The sequence below is a fragment of the Salarias fasciatus genome, chromosome 5 (assembly GCF_902148845.1).
Source record: "Salarias fasciatus chromosome 5, fSalaFa1.1, whole genome shotgun sequence".
NCBI classification, from domain to species: domain Eukaryota; kingdom Metazoa; phylum Chordata; class Actinopteri; order Blenniiformes; family Blenniidae; genus Salarias; species Salarias fasciatus.
Window position 1 is genome coordinate 2,103,965 of NC_043749.1, and position 20,926 is coordinate 2,124,890.

The 20,926-nt window shown below is 43.9% G+C and overlaps 2 protein-coding genes across 7 annotated transcripts in view; one reads left to right on the top strand and one right to left on the bottom strand.

Annotated features, from left to right (window-relative positions):
• The window catches only part of LOC115388156 (band 4.1-like protein 1), a 45,144-nt gene extending 34,927 nt beyond the window's left edge, over positions 1-10,217 (top strand). For 3 of the 4 annotated variants that reach the window (XM_030091103.1, XM_030091104.1, XM_030091105.1), the window contains 5 exons: positions 4,750-4,815; positions 7,278-7,367; positions 7,742-7,822; positions 7,949-8,065; positions 9,623-10,217. In XM_030091103.1, the coding sequence (XP_029946963.1) occupies positions 4,750-4,815; positions 7,278-7,367; positions 7,742-7,822; positions 7,949-8,065; positions 9,623-9,628 (360 nt within the window). In that variant the 3' untranslated portion in view covers positions 9,629-10,217. Of the gene's footprint in view, positions 1-4,749; positions 4,816-7,271; positions 7,368-7,741; positions 7,823-7,948; positions 8,066-9,622 lie in introns of all 4 variants that reach the window. The other variant, XM_030091102.1, reaches the window with a different exon arrangement.
• Positions 10,218-15,267: 5,050 nt separating this feature from the next.
• cntn4 (contactin 4) overlaps positions 15,268-20,926 on the bottom strand; it is a 200,745-nt gene continuing 195,086 nt past the window's right edge. For all 3 annotated transcript variants that reach the window (XM_030091110.1, XM_030091111.1, XM_030091112.1), the window contains 6 exons: positions 19,927-20,161; positions 19,646-19,761; positions 18,626-18,812; positions 18,429-18,541; positions 18,164-18,332; positions 15,268-17,621 (listed from right to left, as the gene is read on the bottom strand). In XM_030091110.1, the coding sequence (XP_029946970.1) occupies positions 17,536-17,621; positions 18,164-18,332; positions 18,429-18,541; positions 18,626-18,812; positions 19,646-19,761; positions 19,927-20,161 (906 nt within the window). In that variant the 3' untranslated portion in view covers positions 15,268-17,535. The remainder of the gene's footprint in view (positions 17,622-18,163; positions 18,333-18,428; positions 18,542-18,625; positions 18,813-19,645; positions 19,762-19,926; positions 20,162-20,926) is intronic.

Here is a 20,926-nt window from a genome sequence, read left to right on the forward strand (position 1 = left end):
AAGGATGGAGACGATGATGAAATCTGTCAGGTGTTATTTGAATGGAAGCTTTGTGTTTGTGACAGTTTCATGAAGCTTTGTCTTCGACCTGCTGAAGGTTTGTGGCACTCGGGTGGAAACGATGTGTGTTTAAGGCCCGCAGGGAGTGAAGGTTCGAGCAGAAAGTTGATACCAACTGGAAGGTGAAGCAGTTAGATTGTTGTCAAAGTCCAAGCTTCCGATGACGCGACAGAAAATGCTTTGTCAGATCGTATTTCCCTCAGAAATATCACAGAGATGTCATTTTCTCGCTGTCTGTGCCTCCAGGTTGAGACACTGTCATCCCAGGTTTTGTCTTCACAGCTGTCTTCAGGTTCATCCCCATCTTTTTTCCACAGTATTCTTGCACATTTCCTTTAAAGTCACAATCTCGATGTCACTGACATCCTCCCACCCACCCACACCTTGATATTTCCCTCTTAAAAGTCCTGGTAAAGTTAACGTGCTTTGCATAAAACTGTCACGGCATCGCTCAAAGTAATGGCATTTTCCTTTGTCATTGCATTTCAAAAGGTTAGTTTTCACTCCTACATCCAAAACCAAGGATTCAGGTTTTACCAGAATATTTCATAGGACTCGTTTTTGTGATAAAAATAAAATTCTTCCCCATGAGTCCAATGAATTACGACAACTTAGTGTAAAATCTGATGCAGGTCCAAATAGGTAATATCCATTATGCCCAACTTTGAGGATAACTTCATGGTCAAATAGAACATTTGTGTTGACTTCAAAAGCTTTAGAGGGATTGTAGAACTAACAAATCCCCCCCCCCCCCCCAAAAAAAAAAAAAACACATCTTTATGAAAACCTAATTTAAGCTTCACATTAACCTAAACCTGTCCTGTAGTGTTCTTCAAAATGACGGTATTCTCCACATGCATTTCTTATCAAAAGGTTAATGTGCTCTCATGCATTCAGGAATTGGGATTTTAATGTCCCAGAATGTTCCACAGATCATGTTTTTGTGGAGATATCTCCTGAACAAAAAGCATATTGATGATTTTAACTTAGTGTAATATCTCGTATGGGGTTAATCTGTGTGATTTCCAACATGCTGTCAGACACATCTGAGGGCCATACTGCCGTTATCGGTTGTATCTTCTACATCAAGAAATTTAGAAAGCTTTTAATGTCAGTTTATAAATTTGATTGTATCAATCTAATTTGAAATCTTCATCTGATGATGTTTGAATGCATTTTTTAATTTGGACCCGATTTGTAAACAAATACAAAAAAGCTCTTCTTATTCTTACTGCAGTCCCGATTATACAGATGGATATAAAGTGTATTTTCTCATAACCTCCTCAGTCACGATATTTCAGTGGTTTTGAATCAGTTTCAGGTTTGAAGTTAGCATTTAACTTGGACGCCATATTTCATCTTCAAGTGCTGACACTCGGGTGTGAGTACTGCGGGACAGAGAGAGAGGAAATGAGGACAACACTCGTCACAGGATCAATTCCATCAGTCATCCATGAAATCGACTCGCGGTGAAGAATTCCCCATTTTCACCCGCTCTGGGGTCCTGATGACGGGGAGAAGTGTTTTCTTCACTCGGCTCCACTGACACGACGGCCATATCCCCTGTACAAGGTGACATAATAGCGTCATTACGGGGTGATTAAAGTATTGACAGTGTATTAATGAGGCTGATGAAAGCAGGTGCGAATCCCATTCATCTCCCGAGGCAGAGATTTGAGTGCAGGCTGGCTGTCCCACAGGTGCCTGATTAAAATGTAATCATGGCCGGGCTCCTGAGCGGCTCAGCTAATGGTGTGGATGAACCCGGGCGCAGATGTAATGGGGGGAGCTTTGAAGTGTCGGATCAGCGTTGAGTCAAATTTTGGAAGATGTCAGAGTATTGTGTAGCGCCACAGTGCCGTGTGTGTGTGTGTGCGCGTGTGTGTGCAGTGTGAGGGGATGACGTCATGTTGTGGGCAGATGAAGAGCCCAGGCGGGCAGCCAGCAGGGGGCGACATGTCCCCGTCGGATGGCTGTGCCTCGGTGTCGCCACAGAGCTGCTGCCTGCTCGACTCCGGCTCTGCTTTCATGGACGTTTCGTCAACCGCAGCTCTTTGTGTCCCACATTTCAGCAACAAGGAGCTCGGCTGAGCAGAAGTCTGCATCGAATGCAGACTTTGATTGGAAGAGCACGCATTCGATCCACATTTTGGAGTCTATACTGTCATTTGTATGGATTTAAAGAGATCAGTCACAGAAAAAAAAAAAAATGTTGTGAGAGGAGTTATGTTGTGGCTATAGTTGCCACTGTTGCCTCATAACAAGAAGGTCATGGGTTTGAACCCTGGCCTTTCTGTGTGAGCTCTGCATGCTAACCCTCAGCAGCCTGGGCTTTCTCCACTTCCCTCCCACAGTTCAGAAACATGCAGGTGAAAGTAATGGTGACCCCTAAATTGGCCGTAGACGTGGATTTCTGCCTCTGTGATGGGCTGGTGACGTGTCCAGGATGTCTTCTGCCTTTGTCCATTGTTAGCTGGGATTGCCTTCAGTACCCTGCGACTCTAAACTGGATTAAGAGGATTAGAAGATGGATGTGGCTCAGTTGGTGGTTTGATCTCTCATCTCTTTGTTTTTGTTTTTTTTATGTTATTGTCATTTGGCAAGACACCGGAGCCCAGAAATTTCCAGTGAAGGTGGGGCGCCTTGCAGAGCAGTGTGTGTGTTTCAGTGTGTGAATGTGACCTACAGAGTAAGATGTTTTTACACTGCTGAAGTGTTGAAGACATTCTATATATGTGAAGTCCATTTACCTTTTCAATCATCGTCAATCCAACCATCTCTGACTGTGGAGACCTCCAAAGGTTTTTTTTCTTTTTTTTTTAAAGTATTTTCAGATTGGAATAAATTGTTCCTCACTGTGTGAACAGCAGTATAGATTTCTCCTGTATGCTGAGCGCTTCATGCATCCAAAATCCATCACAAGATCTCCTGACCGCTCCGTGTCTGTAATCAGAAAGAGATTTCACACATCTGACCTGAATGAGAGGAGCGAAGGGAGGAAAGAAAAACTGACAGCAGACTCTTTCTGCAGGATACTGTTACTAAGCAGGATGAATGAGTTGGAAAAGCTGCTTGGATTTGACAGCTCTGCGTTATAAAGGCTCAATCTGATTTTAGTGCTGTGGCCTCTTCCAGCCGTAGTTTGTCTTATTAGCATGGACTTATGAAGGAAAAAAAAGCCTGTTGCTTCTCTAAACCACTATTTCTTCAGCCTTTGGACGTCGTTTTCACTGAAAACACAACTTTATGGAAACAGCACTTTTTGGAAACACTCTGAATCCATCTGTTTCCGTTTGGCAGCAAATGGAACATTTTTAAAAACGCTGCCACTGTGCACGCGCACCACGGCCATAGTAAATAGTTCTTCTCCACATCCTCCCTGTCATAAAGAATATTGATGAAAGCCAACATTCCGTTGAAGATTACCAATCACTGTTTTTCCACGAAGAAGAACCAGGTGCTGATTCAGAGCCTAGTTAGTTCCAATCTGGCACTGCCTCAGGACCGGTTTCTTTTCCATTGAGAAGGAACCAAGCAAGCGCGTCGTCACTAACGTCAGTACATCACTGCATACGCAGTAGTTTATCCAGCAACGCTCGGCCATTCGGAATCTCACACAGCAGCGAGGGCAGAGCTCAGCTGTTCCTGGCTCTGCAAGACTCAGTCCACCGCTGCTTTTTGTAGCGTCCATGTTGCAATAGTCAAAGTATCGACACACACTCTCGTTGTCCGTGATAACCCCTCCTCCATCCGGCTGGTGCTTCGCTCCAGCAAAGATTTGATGCTAAGAAAGAACAGCTGCTAAGTCAGGTTCTGGCTCCAAACTGTCCTGGGATCCAGCTTGGTGGAAAAAGGGGTACATGAGGTCTCAGATCAGGGATTTCATACACATGTTAAAGCACCGTCACCTCATGGCCACCAGACAGTCTGAAGACGTTCCTCTGGACTTCCACAGCGACACCCGTCCACATGTCGAAGTGTCCTTGAACGAGACACTGAACGCCAAATCGCTCCCGGTGGACGGATTGACACTTTGCACGCCAGCTGCTGCATCTGTGTTTGAGTGCACGTGTGATTGTTCGCGTGTGATTAATAGAGTGAAGTGCTTTGGGGATTGTTGATTTGAAGGAATGGCTCTATATACGTGAAATCTATCAACCAGGCAGCAGGATGAAGTGTGACTAGTAATTCTGTAAACGCTGAAGCTGATTTTTGATCTTAAGCAGGTTATCTGCCTCATTTACACCTGGAACTTAGTCCTTATTGCAAACTCCTCTCATCTCTGCTAGATGACGTCAGTCACAACCTCCAAGAGGAGTTTGGGTATTTCGCACTTCATCTGGAACCTCTGATGGATTTTCAGTGGCTTCCTCATTGCACCACCCTCAGCCACCTCCTCAGAGTGTTTCATCATCACTTGGCTGATTATTTGGTGCAACAGCTCGCAGACTCTCTTTGCTCTCCGCTCTCGTCATCCTTCATTCTGGTGCTCGATTAAAAAAAAAAAAAAAGCACTGACAATAACCAGCTCTGATTTTCCCCCAGCAGCTTGTGGAGGGCAAAACTAAAACCACAGTGTCCTTTTGTGCATAATTCCATTATTCTGCAGTTTTCCTGCGGTTGATCGCTGGATCTGAGTTATTAATGATTATCAATAAAGACTGTTTCTTCCTTTGTCTTCTCCTTCAGAACTGCGGCGCAGTCAGCCCGCGGGAGGCTCCAGCTGCCCTCAAAGAAAATGGCTCCCCTGTAAGTGTGTGTGTCTGTGTCTGTGTGTGTGTGTGTATGTGTATGTGCGCACACCTCTTTGTTCTTTTTCAAGCCTGAACCTTTACTTTGTCTGTTTGAATATTAGCCGCATTATCTGTTACCACAACAGTTGCATCTAATGTCTCTGAAGTGTTTTTTTTTTCTAATCCTTTTTTTTAAATCCGTTCAGTAAATTAATGAGATTGAGCAGATTTGCGTGAACGCAGTGTCAGTGTGAAGTCAACTTTACTTAACAGTCAGTACAATGATAGTGTGACATAAAGTGAGCACAAGCAAACACAAAGGGACTGCAGAAGAACATTAAATAGTCATCGGTATCACAATGACCTCCAAGGTGCGTTAAGGGAAGCAAAATGACCCCAGGTATGGAAAACTGGCATCAACCGGGATGCAAACTGACTGCGCAGCCACACGAGGAGCCGAGACGGGGATGCATAATCCCCATGAGGGAAATAGAATCATATAAATCTGAATTGTGATGTATGACCAACTGAATCATGAAACCTAAAGAGTAGAATCAATTAGGATAAAATTGAACATATTCCAAGATAAGATCGATGTTGAACAAAAATATTGAAGTGATACATAAAACCAATGTTGCTTTTTAATTTTTTTTTTTTTTCAGTATTACCCCAGAAATTATAATTAGCCCAACAAACACCCTTTCTACTTGCTGTGAAGCACGGTGGAAGTATCATCATGCTGAAGGGCTGCTTTTGCTGCCTTTTCTATTAGTGGAGTTAAATATATATCAAAAACAATGAAATCAAGAGATTGTAGTGTTAGAAAAGTGGATTTGATCCGTGAAGCTTTTGAAGGAGACAACAATCCACATCAAAGCATTCAGCTGCTGGTTTGAACAATAGACTTTTTTAAGAGATGAAATTTGCCACTGCAGAATTCCCACAAACTTCAAAGCACATAAATTCAAATGTGACTGTCACAAGGAGAAGAGATTGCAAACAAATGTTGTAAAATAACTACAGACATGATGTCAGGAATCTTGATCTCGCATCATTGGCTTTTTTTTTGGGAAAATATAAAAAAATCTTTTTTTTTAAACTAAGCTCAGTAACAGTAATACAGCTCTGCAGTGTTACGATACTGTTGTTGATCAGTGGTCAGTACAACCAGGCCAGCTTACAGTTTTGCCTGTGGCCCAGGACAAGATAACGCTAGATGCAACTGTGAGGAGGGTGGTAGGAACCCTGCACACTAAAACACTCCACATGTGCGGACTGCTTTACAGCATGCGTCACATCACGATATAACATTGTTTAGCCACCATTAGATTCATTACCTCGTCGCTATCCGTCCTTCACACAGCCACTGGAAACAAATGTAGGCGAGTTCAGTCCGACAGCATGCCAGCAGCATTTTACGATGTCACGCGCTAGTCCTCATGGGAACTGTGGTATTCCTTCAGGCAAAACACTACCGCTTTTGTCCACTGGCGCCGCCAAAATCAACGAAAACTGAAAATTCCTCAGTGTCGCTTTAAATGAATAGTATTTACCATTGTATTTAAGGTCCTGGGATTCTTTCATAAAGCGTGTTTTATATTTGATGTTTTCATCCCATCTATGGAATTTAGTGCACTGGTTGACTTTTTCTATGCTTCAAAGGAGAACAGCAAGCATGGTAGGCAAAACAAGGCCTTTTTTGAGCTGCTATATACTGTATAAACCAGTCCTTATGAACTTTTTCCCATTCGTTGTGGGAGGTGGAATATGTCAAATAACTGGGGAATTCCCTGCCTTCTGAATCTGCTGGCGATTCGCTTGCACTCTCTGTGAAAGGCATCAGTTTAGCCACAACACTTACGATGTTAATTCCGTCACAGTCAGTCATTTTTGCTGGCCATAATGCAGGGTCGTGGAAATCAAGTTTCTGATCAGTCTCTGACGGATCCTGCTCAGACCCTCCCGCTTCACCATCACCATCACCATCACTCTCTCACTCTCTCTCTTTCTCTCTTTATTTTTATAGCTCTTTTAAAATCACAACAACATTAAACCTGGAAATAGATGAAAAGCGCATTCATTGACAAATAATGTATTATGCCTCATTGTAGCAGAGATAAAAACCAGTTACATTACCTGCTTTTGGCCTGGTAACTTTTCTAACTTCTACTCCGTAGAACTAGCTTGACTGCATCACTTTTATATTCATAACATGCATAAAATAAGTTGTCAAGGTGATTTTTAATTATGTCCTTCATTTAATTAATGTAGTGCTAATAGAATAATGACACACTGTGCTGTGTAGGTCAGTCGACAACTGATTCACTGATTACGTGAGTTAGTTGGAGGAAGATGCTCTATAATCTGGCTACTAGAGGAGGAAGATGCTCTATAATCTGGACAGTTCCCATTATGCTGCGCGACCGGTTCCTCCAGCTGTGTCTCTAATGAAGCCCCTCTGTGTTGAATGTGCTGCAGCTGAAGAGCAGCGTCCAGGGGAGGGAGTCCGTCGTGTCGCCGCTGACCATCACCGCTGAGAATGTCACCTCGGCGACCACAACGCAAGTAACCAAGGTAATCCCCCATCTGTTGCCATGGTTACCTTTTAATGAAGCTAGCCTAGTTTTTGTACCCTATTAAGTTGTTGATACTTGTTTTATTATTGAAAAAATGAACAGTAATAGGCTTTCCATTAGCACTGGTAACACCTGTCATGATTTCCTCACTGATGCTCAACGGGGATTCGGTGTTTTCCATCTCATGAATGGCTTGCTTGTTGTTGTATTTGTCGAAACCATTATGTAATAAACCTAGAGCTTTTTAAAGCCATTAACCAGGACATCAGGGTTTTTTTTTCTCTTTTTTGACAAGAATGAAAATCGCATCAACAGTAAGTTGTCTCTCTTTCGTGGGCGTGATTTTCTGAATTGCACCGTGTTTTTCCACAGACTGTGAAAGGCGGCTACTCGGAAACCCGAATCGAGAAAAGGATTATAATCACAGGAGACGACGATGTGGACCAACATCAGGTGGGGCAGGAGTGTCGCCTAATCACTGCAGCACATGCATGGGATCAATAAGTGGGATCGATCGGCCGCCGAGTACCGGGGGGGGCTCATTTAAGAGGTTTCTGACCTGTGCTTCCTCCCCCCCAGGCGCTGGCCATGGCGATCCAGGAGGCCAAGCAGCAGCATCCCGACATGCTGGTGACGAAGGCGGTGGTTATCAGGGAAACAGAGTCTCCCACCGAGGAGCTGCAGCACAAAGCTGAGGTACCGAGAAGACTGGGACTGTCGGACTGAACTGGAATCTAAACTCATCACACTGAAGTGAGGAATCATATTTAAAAAAAAAAAGAGGATATAGAAGCAAAATGTACTTTACAATGGTGTTAACCAGCTATACACAGATGCATCACAAAGAGACGTAATGAGTGCTAAAAACTCTCTGAAAAGAGATGCACAATGGCCATCAAAAGCAAAATAAATGACGTACAAATACATAATAACTTTGTAACTGTATACAAAAGGAATGTATAAATAAAAAGAATAGAGGAGGACTACAACAAATCATGAAGACACAGAGATGAAGAACAAGATATAGATATTCATCTAAAAAAACAATAGATGCAAGGAAACACCTCTTTGAAGTCAGCATACTTTACCATGAGTTAGATGTCAAAAGCAGCAAAGAGTGATTATAAATTGGTGAAAAATGACTGCCTTGAGATTCACTGAGTAAATGCAAAGCAATGCTCACTGACTTTATATCCATGGGAAATTATTTAAATGGGGATGTAAAACAACCATAATGCGGAAAATCTCAGCTCATCTGATCGTACTTTGATACAAGACTGTCAATGACCAGAAATACCCACAAATTAACAATCAACACAAACGAAATGTAAAATTAATCTAATGATGAAGAATGAGTTCACAGGGATGCATAATTCGGTGCAGTGACTGCTACAGGTGGTCAGGTAGAATGCAAAGTCCCTTTGAAAATGAGATTTGGATACAGTAAGAGGATTTAAGCCGGTTAAATTTTGGGTGAAATTAATGTTCAGGATACGAAATGCTTAACAGAAAAGTCAAGAAAAAGATGCACCATGAAGGTGCTGTAACCACTCAAACTAATAGAAAGTAGATAGGGTTAGGTTTTTAAAATGACAAATCAGAGAGGGATGCCAGTTGATCATCGCAGAATAACCACAGGTGAAGCACCAGAGGAATGCAAATGAAGATCATGTACTGAATTTTGCATTTTTTCATAGCAATGCAAAACAACTTTGGGAGAATGTTTCTGCATCAGGTGATCTGAGAGAAATTCAAAACCGAGAAATCATAAAGGGATACAAAATTGTCGATGATGACAGTGCTGAAAAATGAATGTTTAGAGATGCCAAATGGCTCTGCAAAAAGTATTTAACGCAGTGTAATAAATGGAGCCAATGACCAATTTAGATGAAAATGATCTATAAAATCATTAAAGGGGGTTAATAAATGAATGTAGACGTGAAGCAAGCAGATTGATGCCAAATAACCTCAGAAATGTCAAAGACACAAAGGTTAGTCCAGTGAGGCAAAAATGGGTTCACAGGGATGCAAAATAGCAACAGCAAAGTACAAAATGGAAGTTACTGCAGAAAAGTGAAGCTATTTGTTTAAAAAACTAAAGAATTGGAAAAAAAAAACCAACCTTTTTTTTGAGTACTTATTCAGGGAAGGAAAATGATCTCAAATTCGCTCTCGCTGAAAGCAGAGTGAGATGCATTCACCTCATGCTTCCAGCACGGTTGACACGTCTGTGTTTTTGTGGCGTTGTTTCAGTCGTGATTGGACTCGGGTGGCTCCTGAGACGGGGCCGGGACAGGAGTGGACCCCCTCCACCCCCCTCTGGCCCCGCCCCGCCCTGCAGAACGCCACCAGCGCCCGAAAGAGGACTCTCTTACCCCCCACTGTGTACACACGCCCGACACGAGGACAGAGCCTTCACCCCGTCACCCGCCCGCCACCTGACCTCTGCCCCTCCCCTCCCCCTCCCCCCACCGGCCAGACCCAGCCAGCCTCCACCCGGACGATCCATCGCTTCACATAATTTAATAATCTAACACATCCCGACTCATCCACGAGTCTCACAGATTACTACTTTATATTTAAAGGCCACTACTGAAATATATCAGCTAAAGGGGGCGGGGCTCGGACCGGGGGTTTGGAGGGTGGGGAGGTGCTAAGTGGCAGGAAGCAGCCTTTTCTTTGCTCGGCGCTGCCACCTGGTGGCCTCCAGTCACACCTCCAGTATAATCAACTGCTGTCTTATTAGCTTTTTACATTTTTATCTATAGAGGATCTAATTTATGTTCAGTGTTTGCTTGTTTATGAAATATGTATATTATCAGATGATTATAATCTGCATGACTCAATTGCCAATATCAGAGGGAATTATTCAAAGAAAAAAATAGAGGCAAGGTTTACCCCCCCCCCCCCCCCCGACCTGGATTCTAATAGAAGAGTGATGTTGGAGGATTGAACTGAAGGATGTTTGGACCTGAACCTGGTACCAGTCCTGGTTCTGGACTCTACGCCACCGTCTCTGCTTCACTGTTCACATCCTGGCGCCTCAAACAGCTGCTGGTCACACTGATTTTTAGAGAAGTTTCATTAATATAAGTAATGTTTTTGAGCTGATGTGTTTTTACTGACTTGATTTTACCGACTTCAGTCGAGAAACTGGCTGTTTTTCTTGTGTTTTTGGACTTTTTGGAACTTTCTGTGTGGACAGAATGCAGCTTTTTACATTTTTCTGTTTTACACAGTTTCCAAAGTTCTTATATCGTCACAGCCGTTCCCGGTTCCTGCTGTAATTCACTGTTTTCACCACTTGGGGGCAGCACAGCAAACCTCTAAACACAGATTTCACGCTAGGTTGAGCGGTTCAGCATTTGTCGTTTACACACTGTCAGTTTGCCACTGAATTCGCAGTCAGAGTTGTTGATTGATTAAAGAGTTTTTTTTTGTTTTTTTGGTTTTTTTTAGCAGCAGAATTGTTCCCGATGCTAATTTGGTTAGATTTTTGAGGTGGAGCATGTCCTGGGTTTATGTGATTTTTTTTTTCTTTCTTTTTTTTTTTTTTTTGGTTGGGAGTGAGGGGGTGGCAGAGACAGACAATAAAATAGTTTTTTGTTTTTTTATTCGTTAGTGACCAAGACGCATACACATGTGGACACGCCCACTCCCACCAATACAAGACATTTTAACAGTTTCTACCTGATTGTTTTATTATATAATGACAGGTGAAAAGTGGAAAATTTAATTTTTTAAAATCCTTCTTGTCACCTGACACAGCTCTTGAAAGGGGGTCACGACCCACATGTTGGGAACCAACGGGCCAGACAACAATTTGGTAAATCATTCAGAACGTTGTGAGCAAGATAACCCTTCGTTACTGTAGGATCTCCGTTATCTTGAACTGAATTCTGTTAGTATGTAATGATTTTGAACATGGAAACTCTGCAGTTTACTGTTTCCTGCTCTGCTTTGGTTTCCCCAGTTTACAAATGCTGTCTGTAAAAAGTTCAAAACCACAAGATTAACAAGGGTACTTTTTCTTTTTCTTTTTTTTTTTAACACTTTCCAGTTGGTTGAACTCGTTTGGATTTTGTTGTTTGAGTTTGTACTGATATTTATGGGAGTGGTGAATGTGATGCCCTTTCCGGACGAGGCTGACAGCGAATGGAGAGACGGCCGTCCGCCTCCACCCAAAACTTTACTATGCATCACTTTGTTCCCACTTCGGCGTCCCCTGTGTCGGAGCCCGACCCGTGCCAGCCACGCCATCCTTGTTGCTCCCGCTCTGCGGGAGATTTGCAATAAGCAGCCATTACTCGTGTCCTCTGAAGGGAGAAAACTGTGAACCGCCGTGTGTAACCAAAACCCGTCGGAGCGGGTCTGCCGGGTGGCTTCCCACACACCCGACCATGGCTTTCGTCGTCCAACCTGCTGTTGATGTACGTGTTCAAACTCCAGATCCCGGACGGCTGAGGCTCCGACACGCCGCCGATGGACGTTCGTAGGCATCAGGAGAGACGGAGGGGAGCACTAGTGGGGAGTGGACCGATGGAGGGCCTGTATTTATATGGGAGCAGATGGCTTCTGTTTAAAGACGTGAGGTGACCTCTGGCCTCTGACTGGAATCAGCCCGCATTATCTAAAAAAACAAATCAAAAGAAGAACCAGCACGGTGCAGACGGTGCGGCGGATTTTCTTTGTCCTCCAGACCGCTCTGCTGTATCACCTCCACCTTCAGCCCCCCCACGGCCCCGCTCTACATTCCCCCTCGTGCTTGGTGGTGCGTATTTGCTGTATTTGCATTCAGTCTCAATGGAAAAAAGAAAACATACCTGCATAAATAAATGTCTCAATATGATTCCAAACCTCTGAATGTGGTGTTTCTCCTGCATGACCGCATCAGTTATTCACATGGAGGGTCTGAGGTTATATTACCTTGGTATCTGCTGCCCTCTTCTGGATTAAATCAGAACTGCAGGGCTGAATCGTGTGTGTGTGCTCTTACTGCCATCTAGTGTAAATGTACTGCACATAAATTGATTTGTAAATTTCTGCATTAAAATGCAAATCTGAAATTACATAACTTTAAACTTTTAGCTAAAGCATAAAAAAGGATAATCTCTTGATATGCTTAAGCTGATGTCGGTAATGACTCGTCAGCCTGCAGGATTTAGTTTCTGAGGATTTTGTCTTCCAGAACAGGATCTCTTCATTACAGTCAAGCACTTTGTTTTTGTGCATTGGGGCAAAACAAATTTACCCACATCGCAAAATTCAGACACAAAGCAGTTGAGGCCATGAAAGCTGGATTTATTAAGATGATGGTAATTCAGGTAAATATACTATATTTAATGAAATGTCTGAAAAATAAGTTTAAGTCCTGATTTCAAAGAAGTGTGTGTCAGCAGGAGGTTTGTTCCACAGGTGAGCAGCAGAGGAGCTAAAAGCGGCTTCACCTTGTTTCTTCTGATTCTGCCACACTTGGTCAACGTCTGTCTGGATGGTTCAAGCTCCACCAGTAAATCTGATACAGATTTAGGCCAGTACCAATTCAAAGCTTTGACAAGATCTTTCAGGTCTCCTCCCTAAAAAAAGAGAAAAAAATATTTGTTTCTATTTTTCTATTATGTGTTTGCTAAATAAAAGATTAAATCTTGGCATTTTTTGCAAACAGAAAACCAACGAAACCAACGAGACCCACATTTCCTATCTTCTCAGGGCTACAAAAACAGGTTTACATCTAGATTGGGCCTTTTCATTTGGAGTTTGCATGTTCTGCTATTGTGTAGAACTCCAACAGTTGAACATGAGCGTGTGACTTACACTTTTTTTTAGCAGGGATCAGCTGCTTATACTTTGAACTGCATATATATTGGATTAATTCATACATATAGGAATTCACTTCATATCCAGACCTTCCAGGATTGTCTTTCTTCCCATTAAATCATTGTAGCTAGTAAAGTGGCTTCAGTTTTTTCAGAATCGGAATGAATTGTCTTCAGAATGAACTTCTGTCCCATAGACATGATGTATAATTCAGAGAGCTGTGTTACTCAGCCTCTCGCTTTTCTTAGCAGATGAGAGAATTTCTCTGTTTTTGTCAAAATATAGCTGCAAAAAAAGAAGCCTCTAACGATAGTGCAGAAATATGTTGTGAGATGTGGATTGGAGTGATGCAGTAATGTGTGGCGCTTTGGGAATCCAAGCATCGGTTGCAGTTACAATCTGAGCTGCTTTTTACAAAGTGTCCCAGCAGGACGCCGCGGCTTCCTTCACACGCCATCTTTGTTTTCGTTGCACTTTTCATGCAAATTGGAGATGAAAATGATAAAAAAAAGGGCATGTTTCCACAGTGAGGCAGTTTGATGTGGTTCACACCAAGAAACAGCAAACTGAAACAAAACGATCAGAGAAAAACAAAAATAAAAACAAGATATATAAAAAACAGAACAAAAGTTAAAGCTGCCGTTCATAATAAAACGAGATTAATACAGAGATGAACCCAGATTATTGTTTTTAATAAATTATTATTAACAGCTATTAGAATCTGGGAGGTTTTATCAAAAATCTGCAACTGTTGTTACAGTTTAGTATAAGTTTAGAAAAATACATGCAAATGAAACACATTTAGGTTCAAAATATAGTAAGGAACTATGGTAATTTTCAGTTCTCAGTCCAAGTGATGATGTCTTCTTATCCATTCACCTCTTTAATATGTATTTATGTTAAATTTAGATTTTTTTTAATGAAGCTTTTGTGGCTTTTAGCCTGTGAATTACGATACTTTAAACTCAGAGTTCAGAGACACATTTATATATACTTTACACCAGAAGGTTTCATTTAAACTGACATTAATGACTAAAATCTAATGGTGCTCCCAAAGTCTTGCTGCTGTTTGAATAAAATTCAATCTGTACATTTGTGATATACATAGTGATATTAACAGACAGAGACAGGAGGTCAACATCGTTGTATAAATCAATAATCTTTATTAACACAGTATAAACAACAAACAGCAACAGAGGAAGCCCTCCGGCGGAGCGTACAGGTCCAGTACGTCTCCGAGGGGCCGACCCAGACAGAAAGCATAGACACAGGGCGGACCGCGGTTCCGGTTTCTTAATGGATACACACGTACGGTATACACAAACCTATCAGATGAAACTCTGCATGATCCTAAAGCCATTCAGTCGCTTTGCAGATGGACAGAAAGAGAGAGAGAGAGAGAGAGAGAGCGAGAGAGAGAGACAGAGAGAGAGAGGACAGAGTACAGTCATGCTGAGCGACAGTTAGCTACGGTATGAAACGGAGTCGTTACATAAAAACCAAGTAAATCATCTCTTTAGAAAGGTTCTTTTATATAAATGATCTGAAGTGTACAAAACGGTATATTACACTCTGCTTGATGCGTGATTCAGAGCGAGACCCAGTAGCCGAGAGTACACTCCCCTCAAAGTACGACCAACTACTCCACTGGGCTCCGAGCTACGGACAGGCGTCGCTCGCTAGTCCCGCATGGCATAAGGAGACTATGGGAGGAGCAGGAAGAAGAGGAGGAGGAGGAGGAGGAGGAGGAGGCGGACGGGGTGAAAAAAAGGAAAAGATCAGCAGCATCGTCTTTTTTCTTCTTTTTTTTTATCAAGAATACACACCTATAAAAATGCACCAGGCCTCGTATATTTGCCAACATCCCATGCGAAAACAGCAGAAGTTTCATTCAAATTAACCTCCGTCGCCTTGGCAACAGGACGTCGGCCCCTCCCTCTCCCTCCCCACCTCCCCACCCCCCACACCCACACCCACAACATACAGCTTCTATGCAACACAGCAGCATGTAAACGTCACCGCGCCGCTGCTCCCAACTTCTACGTTTCTAATGTTTTTTTTGTTTGTTTGTTTTTTTGTTGTTTGTTTTTTTTTTCTTCTCTTCTCGATATACATATGATAAGTTTAAGGCTCTTTCAGGACCTGAGGATTTCCAACATATGATGAGGCACACAGAAGGCAAAGAATAGCTCCAGACACAGGGCGAACTGAAAGAATGAGGTGACAGCCATGGGCGGAAGGAGGGGGGGTTCGGGCATCAGTGCAATGCAGCAGCCAGGGTAAAAGAACCCACGGGGGGGGGGCGAGGGGTCAGGGTTCAGGGTGTCGGCTTGGCTCAAGGGTACCTCCAGTAATGAAACTATCTCATGGATGGCTCTAGGTACCTTTTAGCTTAGTTGTGGGCGCCTGTCGTCTTACCTACCAAAGGACCAGCACCATTAACAAGGTACGCTAACGCTTTAGCATCCAACGCTATACTTTCTGACATGCTATAGCCGCAGATAGAGAAAAACTTTCTGTCAAGCTCTTCTGTAATCTTCAAGGACTTCAGTCATAATCAGAGCTGCATCCCTCGTCTTGATGCCAAGCTGAATTGCCGCACTGTGTTGTCGTATGGTGCTTTAGCATTCTTAGGTTAGCAAAAACCTCATCTGGTTTGGATCCCTCTCCAGTTTCCTCTCTTGTATAACTTTAAAATGTTTGGTGGTCGTTCCACGTGTCCTTTAAACGTCAGCCACGTTTTTAATGGAGAAAGCTCTGTTCAGCTTATCTTTATATTCTTTCATATGAGTTATTTCTCCAGATTACCCCGGACTCAGTGAACTCAGTGCTGGATAAATGATTTTCTTGGAGCTGTCGGGCTTTCAGGGAAGGTTTGAGAAGGGAATTACAGAGACAGCAGCTTTAACGCCTTGTTTGAATCGATGGCTGCATACGAGGTCAGCTTCAGGGCTTTCAGATGAAATTGCAGTATATCCTAAAATGTCATTTTAGGTGTCTGTTAAAACATGACAGCGATGCTCAAAGTCACTTAAAATACAACTTTTTGAAAATGGACTCTCAAGGTGGAACTTTTCAAAAACATTCCAACTCTGTCACTGCAGAAATATGGGAAAACTTTGTGAAAACTCTGTCACTGTGTAAATAGAGGAAATGCTGCTACTGCGCACTAAGGAGAAACGTCATGATAGCGGTATTTCAGAATTCAGATTAAACCAAAAGGGTGAAGATCATGAATTTTATCAACCAATGCTGCTTTGTACTTCTTTTCTGTCGCTGTGGGAGAACTTGGAGAACCCTTTTCTTGTTAACCAGTGTTGGGGTTTTGTCTTTGTGGTTTTAACAGTCTTGATGAACTCCATAAGTATTTCTGAACACAACAGTCATACAGGTGTACATCAAAAGGAGGCAAAGGGTCCGGACTCGCCATTCCTTAGAAAAGATGACACATTTCCTTCTTCAACTGTGGAAACTGTGGACATTTGAGGAAGAAATGTTCTTTTTATTGCCACCCTTGACAACAGTACCCCACCCATGTAGGAAAAAAAAAAATCATCACACTATTTCAGTTGGACCTTTTTATGTACCAAAATCTTCGCCCAGCCTCTCCACAATAAATCGCTTCCTGCTCCTGCTGCAGTTCCCCGACGCTGGGTCTGAATCACATGCTAAAGCATTAGCAGCTGGTGTGTGGTACCAGTCCTCTGCTCACACACTGGGGAAGATGACGGTAGCAGAGCTGAGGGTGCCGCGAAACGCGGAGATGTACCAGGCAACGGTTCATTCACTCCAAGGAACAAAGAGAAGCGCACTCTGGTTGATTGGAGCCGAAGCCGCAGGTATGATCTTTCATCAGAAGACAAAAGGTGCGCTTGTCAAATCACATTCTTTACCTCCGAGCTGGAAAATCTGATGATGATGTTATTCGCCATGCACTTAATTGTTCTCGCCCGACGAGCCCACACCGACTTGGTTTCGATTAGGAAAACAGAAATCTATAAAAGCTTGACATGTCATACAAAAGATGCATATAAGACATTTTTCTTCTTGACTTCATTTTTTTTTTCTTATGAAAGCTGCTTTGGTAACAACATAGTCACGACATCGGTCAATCTCCTTTAACTTAGCCTGGATGCTGCAGAAGGGCCTCCTTCCATGTCATCTCACCGGCGCATTCTTTTTTTTTTATAATCATTTTGTTGGTTTTTTTTTTCCCCCCTCTGTTCAGCGTCTTGTTTCTGCCTCTAAAATCTAAATGAATGGATCTAGTTACACCAGAGTGGGCCGTGTTTGCGTTCCACCGGAGAGCCGATTCCACATCAGATGCAACGTCTGGCGGGAGCCGTTTGTCATAAAGACGTCCGCGCTGTGAAAGACAGTGCTATTGTGCTGAGGGCTGACAGAGTGGAGACCTTGGACGCCGAGCCTGTTGGGCCTGAAACGGTAGTGAAAAGAACGACATGGTTGGTTTCACCGTGCAGAGGGAGAAAAGCAGCAAAGTCACCCACTGACAGCCTTTCAAACAGTCACATCCAGAATTAAACCCATTTTATAAAAGCAATTGTTGGTTTGGCATGTTTGAACCAGCAGAATCCTTTTTTTTTCTGCAAAGCACTATCTGTTATTCACGGTATCAACAAGCAGCTAAAGGTTAGCACTCGTACTTGTTCTTGTGCTGTGAAAAAGTGATATCGGTACATCCTTATTTGAAATCCTTTGGCAGATTTAATGACATCCAGGCCTTGAATCACTCTTCAGATCTCGGTGTGAAGACGGCCAACATTTCAATTGCTATCATCAAAAGTTAGCTTCCACCGGGCACTTTTATGAGCAGGTTTTAATCATCCACCCCTCGTCTGGAAAGTGTGAGGACTACATGGACGTGTTCCTCTGTATGTGAGCGCTAATCTGCTGTGGAGAAACCACACAGCAGGGGAGTGGATTACGACGGGGGACACAAACCAGCCCCTCACTGACCTGGTGTCCTTCGGATAGTGATCTGCTTGCTGCTGCTGCCTTCGCCTCCTTCTCCGAACGGCTTTATCTGGACGATGTAATCCTCGTCCGTAGGCAGGGCGAGCTCCACGGAGGTGGTGTTGGTTTCCATGATGCTGGGGCGGCTGTGTCGATTCTTCTTGTACAGCACCTGGGGGCGAGGTCGAGGTCGCGGGAGGTCAATCGAAGACGCTGGGGCAAAATACAATTTTCTGATTAAAAAGAAAAGAAAGCAAGCGGTGCTTACTTTGTAACCGGTGACCTCTGACTCATTCTCCAGGGCTTTGACCTGCTCCCAGTTCAATATAATCTTTGAGTTTGATGCGTTCCACATCACTTTCACCGGCGGCTGACTGGGTGCTGAGAGGAGAGCAAAAACATGATTTACAGAGAAGAGAGAAATCTGTAGAGCGAGCCGAGGCTGGAGGGAGATGGGACACGTACGCGGCTTCTTGGTGGTGACGTTGACGGTGCTGCTGGGAGGCCCCGTCCCGGCCGTGTTGTACGCCCTCACCGAGATGTAGTAGGCGGTGCTGCCTTTCACCCCGCGGATGACGGAGGACGTCTGATTCCCAGCCGTCCTCTGCACGCTGGCCGTGTCTTCCTTCTCGTTTTTACTCCAGTACCTCAGCTGAGAAGCAACAAGGCAGAACGGCGGGGTGGACGTGAGTGCGGGAAACACGGCGGACACCGTATCAATGAAGGGCAAAGTAGGGGAGGGGGGCTGAGACGTGGACTGGTCCCAAAACAATGTGCGAGCAGCGCTGTGAGCTGCTGTGCTCCTCAGACACAGGTTCAGGAGGGTTAGGTTGTAGTTAAGGGCCGGATCAAACATGAGGAGAAAATTCAGAGTGAAAACAAAGACAAAGAAGAAGGAGAGTGCTCAACCCCCCCACCTTTCTACCATCAACTTCCACTGATAATATTTTCTATGTCACCCTGCTTGTCAGGGCTGGAGTAGCTGGCACGCTTGAAGGCACAAATATAATTTGTCTTTCATCGCAGGGGCACTTCGCTCAGGCCCCGCTGCTCCTCTGTTGACTTTGAGTGGTCAACAACTCCTAATTCTGGGTCCTTATGCAGCCCTGAGGTTGGAAACGGTCCCTTTCAGGTTGGTTTAATGAGCAGAATAAAAGTGTTGAGGACCGAGTGAGTGCAAAGCCACCGTCTGCAACTGCTTTGTAGTGTGGATTAGCAGCTAAACGCTCCGTCCCTCCGAGTATTGCATCAGTACGCTAATCAGGACAGTTACAGTACTTAGGTAAGCGACAAGAGAGACAGCTAAACCCACAGGCCTTGGGCTGGGGCAGACCATTATGCATGCAGCGAGCTATTATCTCTTACGCCCAAGGTGCACGAGGCTGCAACATTCATCAATGATAGAGGAGAACAAGATTCAGCTCCCACGCAGCTGCCGCGCACGCACAAACAGAAGTGCATTCACAAACAGGGCGCTGGGCTCACCTCGTAGCCCAGCACTCGCTTCTTGCTGGCGTTCCAGGGCAGAGCTTTCCACGAAACTTCGATCTCGGATGCGGAGAGGCTCTTGGCGCGGATCCTGGTGGGAGCACGGCCAGGCTCTGGAGGACAACGGAGAGAGATCTTAGAGGGAGCTCAGACGTTTGACGACCCCGTCCCAATAGAGGAACCATCAAAACCGTTTCAAGCCGTTTCAGACAACAGACAGAAGACGTCTGCAAGGTTTGCTGTATTTATTCTAGGCAACCCAGAGCTTGCGCACACACCCTCTTCAGCAGAGTAGATGGTGGTGACCGGTCCGAACGGCCCTTCGCCCTCGTTGTTGTAGACGCCGACTTTCACGTGGAAGGGCGAGAAGGGCTGGATGCTTTCGTTCTTGAAGACGTATCTGGACGCTTCGGCCGACGGCACGGCGGCCTGCATCCAGCCGGTGGCGCCGTGCGGACGGAAGGCCACCACGTAGCCGAAGCCCGGTCCGTTCTGCAGCTCCTCAGGTACAGGCTGCAATTAATAAAAAAACAAAGCAAAAATAAAACATTGTTTTTAGAGCAGCTGAGATCAAATAAAGCACAGATATGAATGACTCAGATTTTTACTGCGACTCCCGGCTTCATATATCTCTGATTATAACAGAGTTGAACTGTTAGTGGACACATCTGTTCCGCAGCAGAGAGCACTCTGCATGACAGCACAAACTCAGCTGCTGTCTGATAACAAGTCTCAGGCTTTTATAGCTGCAGAATTCATTGTCGTGGATAAACCGGCCCTTCTCACTCCGATCTACTGAAAGATAAATGCTCACATAAAAAAAGGGGCACTCATCGCTTTTTTTAATCTGGACAAAGGCAGAGTCCACTGTGAGAAAGAAATGTGCAGCAGGCCTGGAGAATGAATGTGACATTGTTTATTTAATGATCCGTCTTCATCAAAATGCTTTAAATGTACTGTCAGCTGGATCATAGCAGTTTGTTTTAGGTTATTATATTACTGTTTAAATGGACCTTGATGGCAGATCAGCGACACAGATGACTTCCTCCAGTGCTGTGGCGTCCCACGGGTATCTGGTCTTGGACCATGTTTGTTTCAGATTTTTTGAGTCGCCCCAGCACTTATTTCTACTTCTTGTATGAAGAAACACTTAACTGTGGCTTAGATTTGTAAATATGTCTGCCTGAAAACATTTGGTTTGGTACAAATGAAGGTTAAAAAAAAAAGCGAACACTTATCAGTTTGCATATGGAGACATACTGCACAAACCCACTGTCA